The sequence below is a fragment of the Nycticebus coucang genome, chromosome 22 (genome assembly GCF_027406575.1).
Source record: "Nycticebus coucang isolate mNycCou1 chromosome 22, mNycCou1.pri, whole genome shotgun sequence".
Classification (NCBI taxonomy): Eukaryota; Metazoa; Chordata; class Mammalia; order Primates; family Lorisidae; genus Nycticebus; species Nycticebus coucang.
In genome coordinates, this window is record NC_069801.1 from 31,419,173 (window position 1) to 31,435,416 (window position 16,244).

At 43.5% G+C, this 16,244-nt stretch overlaps 1 protein-coding gene across 1 annotated transcript in view; it reads right to left on the reverse strand.

The window, feature by feature from the left end:
• Window positions 1-16,244, reverse strand: part of MTF1 (metal regulatory transcription factor 1) — a 61,043-nt gene that overhangs the window by 8,124 nt on the left and 36,675 nt on the right. The window contains exons 7-9 of the mRNA XM_053577374.1: window positions 15,573-15,650; window positions 6,573-6,675; window positions 5,044-5,642 (exon numbers count right to left, since the gene is read on the reverse strand). Of these exons, the coding sequence (XP_053433349.1) occupies window positions 5,044-5,642; window positions 6,573-6,675; window positions 15,573-15,650 (780 nt within the window). The remainder of the gene's footprint in view (window positions 1-5,043; window positions 5,643-6,572; window positions 6,676-15,572; window positions 15,651-16,244) is intronic.

Here is a 16,244-nt window from a genome sequence, read left to right on the forward strand (position 1 = left end):
GTGGAAGGTTCTTTTTTTCCCCTCAGGGATGAAGCTGTGTGCTAAGGACAGGTCAAGGCTTCCTCTCACCAGCAGACAGCTGGTGAAGGCCCTCAAGCTGCACAGGGTCAAAGGGTCATTCAAGGGTGAGCCCTAGACTCAGCCCCGCCTAGATTCAAACCAAGATCTGCCACTCATTAGTTGTTGACGTCAGGCAAGTGTTTTAACTTCTTAGAGCCTTAGTTTCTTTGTGTAAAAATGGAATTGGTAACTGCTAGGGTTTAAATATCTGTCCCTTCCAAAACTCTTGTTGAAATTTTATCTCCGATGTGCTAGTATTGAGAGATGGGACCCTAAGGGGCTGTGCCCTCATGAATGGACTGATTCAATTCTTGATTAATGGACTGACAGGTGATTGTGGGAGTGGGACAGGTGGCTTCATAAGAGGAAGAGAGGCTCAGCATGGTGTTGTACACCCATGGTCCCACTACTCTGGAGACTGAGGCGAGAGAATAATGTTAGCTCAGGAGTTTGAGAGATTGAGGCCAGTCTGGGCAACACAGTGAAAGCCCGTCTCTTATTTAAAAAAGAAGGAAAGAGAGACCTGAGCTAGCAGGATCAGTCCCCCTGGCCATGTGTGTACTGCCTTGAGATCTACAGAGTTCCCACCACCACTAGATATGACCCCTCAACTTTGGACTTCTCAGCCTCCACAAACTTTAAGAAATAAAATACTTTTCTTTTATCAATTATCCATTTTCAGGTATCTTGTTGTAAGTAACAGAAAATGGACAATAACCAAAGACCTTCTCCAAGGCCCCTGTGAGGATTAGATGAAGGGACTCCTGTAGACAGAGCATTTGGCACAGGATGAAGACACAGTAAACTCGAGCTCTCTGTACTGTACTACAAGTAGGGCTATAGACTCACCCTTGGAAAATCAATGTACCACTCTACACTTTCTATAGTTTGCCTAACTAGCTTCTGCTTTCTTCAATTTTTTTTTTTTTTTAAGAGACAGAGTCTTACTTTATCACCCTCGGTAGAGTGCCATGGCATCACAGCCTACAGCAACCTCCAACTCCTGGACCTAGGCGATTCTCTTGGCTCAGCCTCCTGAGTAGCTAGGACCCACGGGTGCCCGCCAAAACACCTGGCTATTTTTTTGTTGCAGTTTTGGCCGGGCCCAGGTTCAAACTCACCACCCTCAGTATATGGGGCTGGCACCCCACTCACTAAACCACAGGCGCCGCCTGCTTTCTTCAATCTTATCTTAAAGAGGCTTTGTCTTTTATTCCTTTAAGGGGGAAAAAAAACAGCCTCTAAGATGAGTCTGGGAGGAAATAAAAGCTTCTGGCTAAGTTATAGGGGATGACAATCTAAAATAATAATGTAGAAATGGGACCCATTATTTAAATACATTAAAATGAACTCCATGGAAAAGGAATAACACTTGTTCACACAAAACAAAACTACACAGTTGGGCGGCACCTGTGGCTCAGTGAGTAGGGCACTGGCCCCATATACTGAGGGTGGCGGGTTCGAACCCCGCCCTGGCCAAACTGCAACAAAAACATAGCCAGATGTTGTGGCAGGCGCCTGTAGTCCCAGCTACTTGGGAGGCTGAGGTAAGAGAATCACTTAAGTCCAGGAGTTGGAGGTTGCTGTGAGCTGTGATGCCACAGCACTCTACCAAAGGTAATAAAGTGAGACCCTGTCTCTAAAACAAACAAACAAACAAACAAACAACTACACGGCAAATATAGATTGGGTTACAATACTGGAAAAACCTTTTCAATGACTGGTCATCTGAAAATGGAAATAGGTTGCCTCTAGAGGTGATTGGCCTCCCACTTCTGGAATCTAAATGCTCTCACTATTCAGCCCTAAATCACCTTTCTGGTTTGTGTGATAAGCAGCATACACCCACTCACAGATTCTCCTACCGAGTAAATTCTTTCCCCCATGTAAATCCTACTCACATCTCAAGGCTCACCTGACCTATTCGGCCACCCAACAAGTCCTAAGAGTCTGAACCCCTCATCTAGCGCACAGTGTAGTAGCCAAGAGCACAGACTCTGAGATCAGCATGCCTATCCCAATTCTGCTACTTGTGAACTGTGTGACCTTCAGCCAGTCACTTAACCTGTCTGGACCTCAGTTCTCCATTGGTAAAATCATACCTACCTCTTAAGGCTTGTTGTAATATATTAAAATGTACTTAATGCGATATACAGAAATATAGATATACAAAGACAGTAAAAAGGTCAGTGGTTGTTAAGGAAAGATGGGAGAGAGATAAGTAAATAAAACAGGTAATTCTTAGGGTGGTGAAACTATTACGGATACTGTAATGGTGGATCTATGACATTATGCATTTGTCAAAACAGTAGAATTAAACAACACAAAAGAATGATCCTTTTTTTTTTTTTTTTTGTAGAGACCGAGTCTCACTGTACCGCCCTCAGGTAGAGTGCCGTGGCGTCACACGGCTCACAGCAACCTCTTAACTCTTGGGCTTACGCAATTCTCTTGCCTCAGCCTCCCGAGCAGCTGGGACTACAGGCGCCCGCCACAACGCCCAGCTATTTTTTGGTTGCAGTTTGGCCGGGGCTGGGTTTGAACCCGCCACCCTCGGCATATGGGGCTGGCGCCCTACTCACTGAGCCAAATGTAAACCACAGACTTCAGTTAATAACAATGTATCAATATCAGTTCATTAATTGTAACAAATATACCACACTGATGCAAGATAACAGAGGAAACTGGTAAGGGGACTGGTACCTGGGAACTCTCTATACTATCTGTTTCATAATCACTAAAAAAAAAAAAAAGGAGTGGTGGCTCACACCTGTAATCCTAGCACCTTGGGAGGCTAAGGCAGATGGATTGCTTGAGCTTTGAGAGTTTGAGACCAGCCTGAGCCAGAGAGAGAACCCTTCTCTAAAAATAGCCAGGCATTGTGGCAGTACCTATAGTCTCAGATACTTAAGAGGCTGAGGCAAAAGAATTGCTTAAGCCCAAGAATTTGAAATTGCTGTGAACTATAATGCCACAGCACTCTACCAAGGGTGACAAAGTGAGACTCTGTCTCAAAATAAAATAAAATAAAACGTATATAGGTAATAACTGACACATGCTAGAGCCTCGATTTTATATTTATTTATTATTTATTTTTATTTATTTTTTTGAGATCGTCTCAAGCTGTCACCCTGGGTAGAGTGCCGTGGCATCACAGCTCACAGCAACCTCCAACTCTTGGGCTTAAGCAATTCTCGTCTCAACTTCCCAAGTAGCTGGGACTACAGGCGCCCTTCACAATGCCTGGCTATTTTTTTATATTGTAGTTGTCGTTGTTTGGCAAGCTGGGCTGGATTTGAACCTGCCAGCTCTGATGTATGTGGCTGGTGCCCTAGCCACTTGAGCTACAGGTCCCGAGCCTTATTTATTTATTTATTTTGAGACAGAGTCTCACTTTGTCACCCTCAGTAGAGTGCTCTGGCATCACAGCTCACAGCAACCTCAAACATTTGGGCTCAAATGATTCTCTTGCCTCAGCCTCCTGAGTAGCTGGGACTACAGGCGTCTGCCACAATGTCCAGCTATTTTTAGAGATGAGGTCTCACTCTGGCTCAGGCTGGTCTCCAACCTGTGAGCTCAGGCAATCCACCAGCCTTGGCCGCCCAGAGTGCTAGGATTACAGGCGTGAGGCCACCTTGTCCAGCCCTAGAGCCTCAACTTAAAAAAAAAATGCTTAGGGTGGTGCCTGTGGCTCAGTTGGTAGGGCGCTGGCCCCATACACCGAGGGTGGCGGGTTCAAACCCGGCCCCAGCCAAACTGCAACCAAAAAATAGCCGGGCGTTGTGGCAGGCGCCTGTAGTCCCAGCTACTCGGGAGGCTGAGGCAACAGAATCGCTTAAGCCCAGGAGTTGGATGTTGCTGTGAGCTGTGTGAGGCCACGGCACTCTACCGAGGGCCATAAAGTGAGACTCTGTCTCTACAAAAAAAAAAAAAAAATGCTTAGCACAGGCTGGGCACAGTGGCTCATGCCTGTAATCCCAGCACTTTGGAGGCCAAGGTGGGTAGAATGCCTGAGCTCACAGCTTCGAGATCAACCTCAGCCAGAGCGAGAGCCCCATCTGTTAAAAAAAATAGCTGGGCATTGTCGTGGGTGCCTGTAGTCCCAGATACTTGGGAGGCTAAGGCAAGAGGATCACTCGAACCCAAGAGTTTGAGGCTGCTGTGAGCTAAGATGCCACAGCACTCTACCAAGGGTGACCAAGTGAGACTCTGTCTCAAAAAAGAAAAACAAAAAGGACTTAGCATAGTAAGTCCTTACACATAGTAAGGACTCAATAAATAATAGCTTTTCTTATATTATTACCATTCCTATTATTTGGCACTTTACCTCCTGGTAATACTAACTTTGTTTTAGGCATTTTAGCCTCTTTAACTAACTCTTCTTTTTATATAAAAGAAGTCATATTTTTCACTTTTCTGTATCCTCCAGAGTATTCAATGTGGCATCGGCGAATATTAGGCTTTCAAAATATATTTAATTGAATGACCACATCACTTCCATAATCATCAAGACCAAACACTTCCTTAGGAAATGATTCTATGGTAGGCTCTGGGAGCACAGATTACTTCTCTGATTTGGCCAATGCTGCCTGGTTCCATTGGACTGGGTCAAATCAGTCCCTCACAGCAGTCTGCCTCTGCCTTGGAGACAAACCACTTTGTGAAACAGTGTTGGGCCTCTGGAGTTTGTTGACTGCTTTCCTATATTAGATGAGGTGATTAGATCACACTATCAGTAGGAATATTTGTCCAAGTGCCTCCAACTAAGTAAACTTAAAGGCCGTTTTTCTGCCTCCTTATTAAAGGTATGACCACAGCATTCCTTATATTTATACTATTTGATTATAGGGGAAACGACTAAGAGGTAGAATTACATATCTCAGGTGGATACGACAGCCATTTTCCTTTGTGTAGTAAAAGCCCCTCTGAAAGTGTCACCAATGTAAATATACCCTGCTGGGTACGTTTATACATAATACTTACAATTTGTTCTTGGTTTTGTGGTGAACTGGTGGCACCATTTAATATCCATTGTAAGTTCTGTTCTCCCATGACTAGGCTGGACTGCAGGATAGCCGTGCTGGGAGTTGGGGTGATGGTTATAGTGGGATTATTAGTTAGGACAGAGTTGGCACCCAGGGGCAGAGTCTGGACCATGGCTGGCAGGGGCTCAGTAGTACTTTGAGCTGGTGGAGCTGGTGCTGCCACAGCTGATGCCACTGCTGTTGCTGATGCAGAAGCCCCAGCAACAACAGAAAGTCCTGGTACGATGGGCTGGGGTGCCTGGGGGTGTGGAAGAAACTCTTGATGATTAGCAGCAAACTGCGTGCTGTGGGGAACAGGCACTTCTGGAGTTTGTAAGAGAGCAGGGGGGTTGCCAAACGCAGCTTGCTGGGAACCAGTTCCTAAGGAGGGAGCAGGCGGAGGAGCAGACGCAGCTGAGGCTGGTAGTAGAGGCTGGGGTGGCTCGGAGATGCCAGGCTGCAGTACAAGTGGAAGAGATAAAGATGCTGAATTTCCTGTGGATGGCGGAACATCACTGACTGACTCTGCATCACCATTAAAACTTTCAATCAAGGCAGCTGGCAAGAAAAAGAAATAGAAATATATAGACATATCCCAAGCCTTAGATGAGCCACGAAAACACAGTCATTATGGGCTAAACAAAAGACAGCTAAAGTCCATTAGAGCCAATTCCTTCGTTGCTAGTAGGGTGGCTTTCTGTTCTCCAAAGTACCGAGTTTCACGATTGACCTCACTTTCTAAATGTGAAGACCTAGTATAAGTATACCCATAAAAAAAGTGTCAAAGTTTCCAGGGCAGCACCTGTGGCTCAGTGAGTAGGGCGCCAGCCCCATATACCGAGGGTGGTGGGTTTGAACCCAGCCCCAGCCAAACTGCAACAAAAAAATAGCCGGGCGCTGTAGCAGACGCCTGTAGTCCCAGCTACTTGGGAGACTGAGGCAAGAGAATCACCTAAGCCCAAGAGCTGGAGGTTGCTGTGAGCTATGATGCCACAGCACTCTACCGAGGGCGACAAAGTAAGACTCTGTCTCTGGAAAAAAAAAAAGTGTCAAAGTTTCCCAAAAAGCCCTAAGGCTTTCTGGAAGAGACTAGATATCCTTTTCTTGGCATGACCAGTGAATATACTTTCTGAGCACTGTAAAGTTTACAAACAAATTTTCATTCAAACACAGAATGATCTATGCATCCAAAGCTGGGTTTGTGGGTCCTATACACTCATGAACAGGGTATAATCACATCAGAAGAAAAAGCTCACAGCTCCTCCCATTTTTGAAAGCCAAAAAGAGACTGTAGGAAAGGAGAGCCTTTTTCAAGGCAGAGGAAAATGGGGGCGGGGGGGGGGAGGGGAGAATGGAATTAAAAGACCTATACTTCTCTGACCCTTCACAGGAAGCTTGCTCCATTTAAGTAACTGGGATACTTCTCTGTCACTCAGTGTGCCAACAAGGGCCGAGAAGGAAGTAGGAATGGGCTGCGTAACAACCTACCTGTCTGTTGTGCGTCTTCCTGAATTGCTGTATCCTCTGAATTATGGAACATTGACTCAAAGATGACTGCTGGTGAAACCGTGCTCAGGTCCTGGCCCTGTGTCTGTTGGAGAAGGACAAAGCTGTGAGACTTGTCATCCTGAGATTGCTCTTCACCACAACAGAATACACTCACTCAGGGCCCCAGTACGTGAGTGATCTTCTCATCTGCTTCTTGTTTCCACTGTCTCCTATTTTGAAGTAACATATACCAGGAGTGCCAAAAAAGTGTATACACATTTTAAGAAAGGAAAAAACTATTTATAATTTATAATACTCAAGTCATGTGTAACTTCTGTAATTATAGGAGGTACTCGGCATACACTGCAGTCATCTTTTGTCATCAGTACGTGTTGAATATTTCAATTTCAATGCGTTTTTCCTTTCTTAAAATGTGTATATATATTTTTGGCACGCTCTGTATTTTCCTAACCTCAGACACTGAAGATTTGAGTCCTCAGGTACTCTAAGATAGGAGTTGGCAAACGACGACTTGCCTTTTTTTGAGACAGTCTCTCTCTGTCGCCCTGGATCGAATCCCATGGCATCATAGCTCCCAGCAATCTCAAACTTTTGGGCTCAAGAGATCCTCTTGCCTCAGTTTTCCTATCTTCTTCAGTAGAGACGGGGTCTTATTCTTGCTAAGGCTGGTTTCAAACTCCTGGGCTCAGGAAATTCACCTGCCTTGGCTTCCTAGAAGGCTAGGATTACAGGTGTGAGCCACTACGCCCAGCCCTGTAAATAAAGTTTTACTAGAACACTGTAGGATAGTCGTGTTGGGAGTAGAGGTGATGGTTATAGTGGCACTCATCCATTTAAGTATTATCTACAGTTGAGACAGAGACCATGTTCTCCACGAAGCCTAAAATATTTACTATCTTTTTTTTTCTTTACCAAAAAAGGCTTGCTGACTCCTACATTAAAAGATCAAATCCTGGGGGCGGTGCCTGTGGCTCAGTGAGTAGGGCGCCGGCCCCATATGCTGAGGGTGGCGGGTTCAAACCCAGCCCCAGCCAAACTGCAACAAAAAAATAGCCAGGTATTGTGGCGGGCGCCTGTAGTCCCAGCTGCTTGGGAGGCTGAGGCAAGAGAATCGTGTATGTCCAAGAGTCAGAGGTTGCTGTGAGCCGTGTGAAGTCATGGCACTCTACCAGAGGGCGGTACAGTGAGATTCTGTCTCTACCAAAAAAAAAAAAAAAAAAGATCAAATCCTACATAAAAATGGGACTGTACAATATCCACTAACCTGCAGCTTGCTTTTCTTAGGTAATAATAACACTGTGAACATCTTTCAAGATCATTATATAATATTTATATTTTAATACATACCCATGGTAATAAATCAAACAATACAAAGAAACAATGACAAAAAATACTGATAGCCCCAGTGCTTAATAAAAGATCAGAGGCATTTTAAAAAAGATAAAATATGAGGAGTGGGGAGCCTAACACAGTGCCCCGAAGGCCTGACTCCCAATAAGCTCTAAAATGATCCCTCTTCACTTTTATTAAGAGAAAGGGAACATGGGTGGCACCTGTGGCTCAGTGAGTAGGGCACCGGCCCCATATATGGAGGGTAGTGGGTTTGAACCCAGCCCCGGCCAAACTGCAACAACAAAAAAAACAGCCGGGCATTGTGGCACCTGTAGTCCCAGCTACTTGGGAGGCTGAGGCAAGAGAATCACCTAAGCCCAAGAGCTGGAGGTTGCTGTGAGCTGTGATAGCCATAGCACTCTACCGAGGGTAACAAAGTGAGACTGTCTCTTGAAAAAAAAAAAGAGAGAGAGAGAGAAAGGGAACAACCACAATTCTTGTATGATAGTCCACCTCCAGGCTACCACCTCCTGTGCATTCTGTATCAACAGAAGTAAGTGAAGCAAGGGGATGGGAACAGGGCTGTGGCACCTGGGAGAGGATGCACCCGGTCATCTAAAGGGCTGCAGCTCGATGCTGCCATGCAGCTATGCAGCCCAGACACTTCCTGAGCTCAAGAAGGGAAGAAACTTGGATTTTTATGTGAAATCCACCAACTTGTAAGTAAAAGCAACACCGCTTTAAACTGCATGGGAGCATATCTATGTGGACTTCCTTCCACCTCAGCCACTCCCGAGACAGCCAGACCACCTCCTCTCTTCCTCAGTCTACTCAACAGGAAGATGGTGATGATGAAGACCTTTATGATGATCCACTTAATAAATAGCAAATTTATTTTCTCTTCCTTATGATTTTCTTGACATTTTCTTTTCTCTAGTTTACCTTATCATTAAGAATATGTATATAGCACATATAACATACAAAATATGTGTTAATCAACTTTTATGTTATCAGTAAGGCTTCTGGTCAATAGCAGGCTATCAGTAGTTAAGTTTTGGAAGAATCAAAAGTTATATATGTATTTGACTATGTGGAGGGTTTTTATATCCCTAATCTCCATGTTGTTCAAGGGTCAGCTCTAACCGAAAATAATTTAAACACACTGTTTACACCAAACTAAAACCTATCTTCAGGCCAGACTATGCCCCCGTGTCAACTTGTTTTTTAAGGTCATTTTAGAACAATTCTGTTTTGGAAGAGAGAACTCAGAAAGATCATTTTCTTGTCTACCAGCCTGGAGGTAAGAAGCTAAGAAGTCGGTAAGGCGCCAGCCCCATATACCCACTGGAGCTAAGAAGTGCCAATTATTCTATTTTGATTCTATCAGTTGAAGAGTGAGTGGGGAAGTTCAGTGATTCTGATTGCCAGTAGGATGGAAGCTGAAGCCAGAAACCTATGTGGAACTTCCAGCTTCCGGTCCAGAGGGATCAATACTCACAGGCCAATAGTATGGCCTTGGTTTTCTTTATGACACAAAGAAATACACTTTATACACTTATACTTCATATTATAATCATATCCATTTGCATAACTAAAAGTCTGTACAACAGCGCTTACCTTTAACTATGTGCAATATCCTTTGATATTTTCTTTTTTTTTTTTTTTTTTTTTTGTAGAGACAGAGTCTCACTTTATGGCCCTCGGTAGAGTGCCGTGGCCTCACACAGCTCACAGCAACTTCCAGCTCCTGGGCTTAAGCGATTCTCTTGCCTCAGCCTCCCAAGTAGCTGGGACTACAGGCGCCCGCCACAACGCCCAGCTATTTTTTGGTTGCAGTTCAGCCGGGGCCAGGTTTGAACCCGCCACCCTCGGTATATGGGGCCGGCACCTTACCGACTGAGCCACAGGCGCCGCCCAATCCTTTGATATTTTCTATTCTGTTGATGTCTTTGAAATGTTGAATGTAAACCACTATTTTATAACCCAATAAAAGAGGTATAGACCAGTATGAAAAATAGAAGGCTAACAAATACCGCTCACCTGTAAACTTTGCAACTTCCTCATGTTTATTATTTTTGCTCTACCAATTTTTTTTTTTTTTTTTTTGTAGAGACAGAGTCTCACTTTATGGCCCTTGGTAGAGTGCCATGGCATCACACAGCTCATAGCAACCTCCAACTCCTGGGCTTAAGCGATTCTCTTGCCTCAGCCTCCTGAGTAGCTGGGACTACAGGCGCCCGCCACAACGCCCAGCTATTTCTTGGTTGCAGTTCAGCCGGGGCCGGGTTTGAACCCGCCACCCTCAGTATATGGGGCCGGCGCCTTACCGACTGAGCCACAGGCGCCACCCTACTCTACCAATTTATAAATTGTCATCAGTAGTAACATTATTAAAAAGAAATGGGCCCGGGCGTGGTGGCTTATGCCTGAAATCTTAGCACTCTGGGAGGCCAGGGCTGGTGGATTGCTTGAGTTCAGTAGTTTGAGCCCAGCAAGAGCAAGAACAAGACCTCATCTTTAAAAATAGCCAGGGATTGGGGGGGTGGGGGGAAGCTGTAGTCCCCACTACTTGGGAGGGTGAGGCAAGAGGATCACTTGTGCCCAAGAGTTTGAGGTTGCTGTTAGCTATGATGCCATGGCACTCTACTGAAGGTGACAATATGAGACTCTGTCTCAAAAAGAAAAAAGCAAAAAAAAAAAGAAAAAGAAAAAAGGAAGGGGCTGTATCTGTCAATGATACCTCAATAACACAAACAACAAAGAAAACAAAAGAAAACAAAACAAAGAAACAAAAACAAAACAAAACAAAAATGAATATGCCTGTGTGCCTCCAAAATATATGTTTAAGAATATTGGCTCAGCGCTTGTTGTTCAGTGGTTAGGGTACTAACCACATACACAGGGGCTGGTGGCTTCGAATCTGGCCTGGGCCTTCCGAACAACAATGACAACTACAACTAAAAAATAGCCAGGAGTTGTGGCAGGCACCTGCAGTCTCAGCTACTTGGGAGGCTGAGGCAAGAGAATTGCTTAAGCCCAAGAGTTTGAGGTTGCTGTGAACTGTGACGCCATAGCACTCTACCAAGGCGACATAATGAGACACTGTCTCAAAAAAAAAAAAAAAAAAAAGAAAAGAAAGAATGTTCACAGCAATGCTACTTGCAATTGTTCCAAACTAGAAACTACCCAAATGCCCAGGCTCGGCACCCATAGCACAGTGGTTAGGGTGCCAGCCACATACACTAAGGCTGGCAGGTACGAACCCGGCCTGGGCCAGCTAAACAATGACAACTGCAACAAAAAATAGGCGGGCATTTTGGGAGGCGCCTGTAGGCCCAGCTACTTGGGAGGCTCAGGCAAGAGAATAGCTTAAGTTAAAGACTTTGAGGTTGCTGCGAGCTGTGACATCACAGCACTCTACCAAGGGCGACATAGTGACACACTGTCTCAAAATAAAACAAAAACAAAAACAAATGCCCAACAGGAGAAAGAACAACCTGTGGTATGTTCACTTACTGTAATAATGTTAAGCAATAAGGATGAATGATTTATATGCAACAATATAATGGCTTAATTTCTTTTTTTTTTTTTTTGTAGAGACAGAGTCTCACTTTATGGCCCTCGGTAGAGTGCCGTGGCCTCACACAGCTCACAGCAACGTCCAACTCCTGGGCTTAAGCGATTCTCTTGCCTCAGCCTCCCAAGTAGCTAGGACTACAGGCGCCTGCCCCAACGCCCAGCTATTTTTTGGTTGCAGTTCAGTCGGGGCTGGGCTTGAACCCACCACTCTCAGCATATGGGGCCGGCGCCTTACCGACTGAGCCACAGGTGCCACCCGGCTTAATTTCTTAAACATAATATTACAAGAAAAAAGCCAGACACAAACAAGTATATGATTCCAATCACAAAAGTAGAAAAACAGGAAAAACTAATCTTAGTTATTAGAAGTCAGAAGCATGCTTATTCTTAGGGACAGATAATGGCTATCTGGGGAATAAGGAATGCTTGTAAGGTATTTGGAACACTTTCTTTCTTTCTTTCTTTTCTTCCTTCCTTCTCTCCCTCCCTTTCTTTTCTTTTCTTTTTTTTTGAGACAGAGTCTCTGTTGCCCTGGGTAGAGTACCATGATGTCATAGCTCACAGTAACCTGAAACTCTTAGGCTTGAGCAATCCTCTTACCTCAGTCTCCCAAATAGCTGGGTCTACAAGCATCGCCACTAACTCTGGCTAGTTTTTTCTATGTTTAGTAGAGATGGGGTTTTGTTCTTACTCAGGATGGTCTTGAACTCCTGAGCTCAAGCAATCCACTCACCTCGGCTCCAGAGTGCTGGCATTACAGGCATGAGCCACCACGCCCTGCCAACACCGTTTCTTGATCTGGCTGCTGGTCACATGAGTATGAATTGTGATGATTCATCAAAGCTATACCTTTATAACACACACACTTTTCTGCATGTACATTGTACCTTAATAAAAAGTTTTTTAAGATTGAAAAAAAAAAAAGGAAAATGCAGAAGCCATTGCCAGGCTTTAGAGCAAAAACCGGGGGGCAGAGTCAGCCTACAACACCTCTCAAAAGTAAGAGACAGGAACAGGCTGAGTCTCTGAGGCCTGGAGGAAAGAGCAAAGAGCAGGAAAAACACTGGGAGCTATCTGGGACCAGGGTGGATCTCGGAGGTCCCGGAGCAGCCAAAAGGCCCAGTGGGCCAGTCCCTAGCCCTTCAACTCCCCTTTAACAAAAGATCTGAGCAAATCGAGAGTTCATTTCTAGGACATGCACACATACGTGGCTGCTGGGAAACTCACAAAATTATTATCTCATACAAATTTATCATTTGATTTTATGAGTTCTAATTTTTTTAAAAAACAAAGCAAAATTAATCCTATTGCTTCAAGAAATTACAGCCTTAGCTTACAAGACTAAAATTGAACTATTTCCAAATCTGGCATAAATGCTGGGTACTGGGAACATAATATATAATTAAATTCCAAGGGAAAAGAGCTCTGTTCTCTTGATGATATAAACTATGTTAGAAGAGACTTCCCTTTTTAAAACAACTATTTAATATTCTTATATCAAGGTATCTCACCTGGTGATCCTACGGGTCCAGAAAACTCCTCATTTGTATGTTATAGACCTGGCCAGAGAGTGGCCACAGTTTATACAGTAACATAGTTAAACACTAAAGGGATATTATACCCAGAAGTCTTAGAATGGGTGGCTCAAAAGGCATCTAGGGTACCCAGGATAGAAATTTATTTTAGATCATTAGTTATGAAATATGAATATGTACAAAAATCATATGCAGTGCTTAATCTTTTTTCTTTTGTTTTCTTTTAATGCTTAATCTTTTTATTCTTCAGATTAGTTCATTTTTATTGATCTATCTTCCATTTAATTCTTTCTTCTGTCATTTCCAATCTGCTGTTAAGCCCATCTAGTGAATTTTTTATTTCAGATATATTTTTCTTTCTTTTTTTTTTTTTAAGAATTTTTTTTTTTTATTGTTGGGGATATTTCAGATATATTTTTCAATTCTAGATTTCCATTTGGTACATTTTTTATGTTTCCTATATCACTGCTGAGATTTCCTACTCATTCAATTATTTCAAGTATATTCTTTATGTCCTTGAACATATGAATAGCTACTTAAAAATCCTTGTTCCATAAAAACAAGTAAGAGAAAAATCCTTGTCTGTTAATTCTGTTATCTACATGGGTCATCTTACAGTTGGTCTCCAAACCTTTTCTCTTGAGTAGGGATCATGTTTTCCTGTTTCTTCATATATTAATTTTGGATTGTTCTGAACATTACAAATGATAAACTGTAGAGACTCTGGATTCTTTAACACTTTGTGGAAAAGTGTTCATTTGTTTGTTTCTGTGAACATTCCATAAACTCCCTTGCAGCAAATAATAGCTACAATCTTTGTTCAGTTCTTTAGCCTTACCTAGACTGCTTAGTGTCTACCCTCACATCCAAAGCTCAAGGATCAGGCTCAGTGCCTGTAGCTCAGCGGCTAAGGCACCAGCCACATGCACTGGAGCTGGTGGGTTTGAATTCAGCCTGGGCCTGCCAAACAACAATGAAAACTACAACCAAAAAATAGCTGGGCATTGGGCAGTGCCTGTGGCTCAAAGGAGTAGGGTGCTGTCCCCATGCCAGAGGTGGCGGGTTCAAACCCAGCCCTGGCCAAAAACTGCAAAAACAAAAACAAACAAATAGCCGGGCATTGTGGCAGGCACCTGTAGTCCCAGCTATTTGGGAGGCTGAGGCAAAGGAATCACTTAAGCCCAGGAGTTGGAGATTGCTCAACTGGGGCATACCCACGGGGAAATAAGCCATTAACTTTTCAAGCCTACCAGTGCCTTTACTATCTTCCATGCAATTTCTTCTAAGGTTACTTACCTCTTCTTACTTTTAAAAAAATTTTTTTTTTTTTTTTAGAGACAGAGTCTCACTGTCACCCCCGGTAGAGTGCTGGGCATCACAGCTCACAGCAACCTCCAGCTCTTGAGCTTAGGCGATTCTCTTGCCTTAGCCTCCCGAGTAGCTGGGACTATAGGCACCTGCCACAATGCTATTTTTTTGTTGCAGTTTGGCAGGGGCCAGGTTTGAACCCGCCACCCTTGGTATATGGGGCTGGTGCCCTACTCACTGAGCCATAGGCACTGCCCTACTTAATAGCTCTTCTTGCTATTGGTTGCTCACCAGTGCCTTTGAATAGTTGTTTATAATTTTTCCAGCATTTATAGTTGTTTTCTGGGGGAAGAGCTGGTCTCATAAGAGCAACTTTGCCATTACCTGAAGCAGAATCCAGGCCTTGGGGTGCTTATATAAAAATGCAATTTCAGACACCATTCCCAGACATACTGACTCAGCAGGTATAAGAAGAAGCCTCAAAACCTAGAATTTTGAGAAACACTTTTTCAAGGCCAGGCACAATAGCCTGTATCCTGAGCACTCTGGGAGGTCGAGGCAGATGGATTGCTTCAGGTCACAGATTCAAGACCAGCCTAAGCAAGAGCAAGACCTCGTCTCTAACAATAGCTGGGTGTTGTGGTGGGCACCTGTAGTCCCTGCTACTTGGGAGGCTGAGGCAAGAGAATCACTTAAGCCCAAGAGTTTGAGGTTGCTGTGAGCTATAATGCCATGGCACTCTACCAAGGGAGACAAAGTTAGTCTCTGTCCCTTCAAAACTCCCATAAGGTGAGTTAAAAGAAGGGAAAAGACTAAGCCAGGTCAGAAAGAGAGGATTTGAGAAAGTCCAGAAACTAGAATTCTGGCTATACTTTAAGCTCCTCAAGTACAAACCACACTTACTTTTCCACCACTATAAGCTCAGCACCAGCATAGTACCTGATGACATCATCAATAAATGTTTGCTAAATGAATAAATGAATGATATTTTCTGGGTTCAGGTTACCAAATGACCTGGGTCAAAAGGCCTTAAGTATCAAGAGAACAACCTCTCCTAATAAAACTCTTATCAGGAGAAGGAAAGAAAAAAAATCCCAAATGGTAATAATTAAACACAACTAAATCTAGAAGACTTCAAAGACTGGCCTGCCTCAGTTTTCCCACCAAAGGCAGTCCTCAATTCTTGCACCTATTTTTTAGCACTTATATTAACAGGTACACTTACTGTATTAGAATTTTCTCGCAATTCAGAATCTGTGGATAGAAGGCTCAAGTCACTCAAACAAAGTGAGTGATTTGTATCCTGTGAAAAAGAAAAAATTCTAATTGAGTAACAAAAATCAAGATTTATAGTAGCATTGTCAGGCAATAAAATACCTGATTACAAAGTCTCTGAGGTTCCAAATATCCAGATGTGTTACCTGGACAGGAATGTAGGGCACTAAGAAAGTTTTGAAACAGACCATGTAATATCACTTCCAAGAAACACAGCTGACAGCATCCATTCTTATTCATTCCTGCAAGTTTCAACTTGCTCAGCTTATTGGTATTGCTGGGAGGGCTTCATTTGCTTCTGTCTATGCAGATTTTACATTTCTTGATTTTTGGGCATCTCAAAACTTTTGTTATGACTCATATATAAGCTATGCAACACAAGGGCTAAGAAATTATTTCATCTTTTTTAGAGACAAGGTCTTGCTCTGGCTCAGGTTGGCAATCCACCTGTCTCGGCCTCCCAGAGTGCTAGGATTATAGGCATGAGCCACCACACCCGGCCAATCTTTTACATTTCTTAAAGTTCGTTAATAGTTTTAAAATTATTTCTTGACTCAGACTCTGGAGTAACAAAAGCTATAATAATATGAAATTAATATTATTTGTATAATTGGTCTCAACA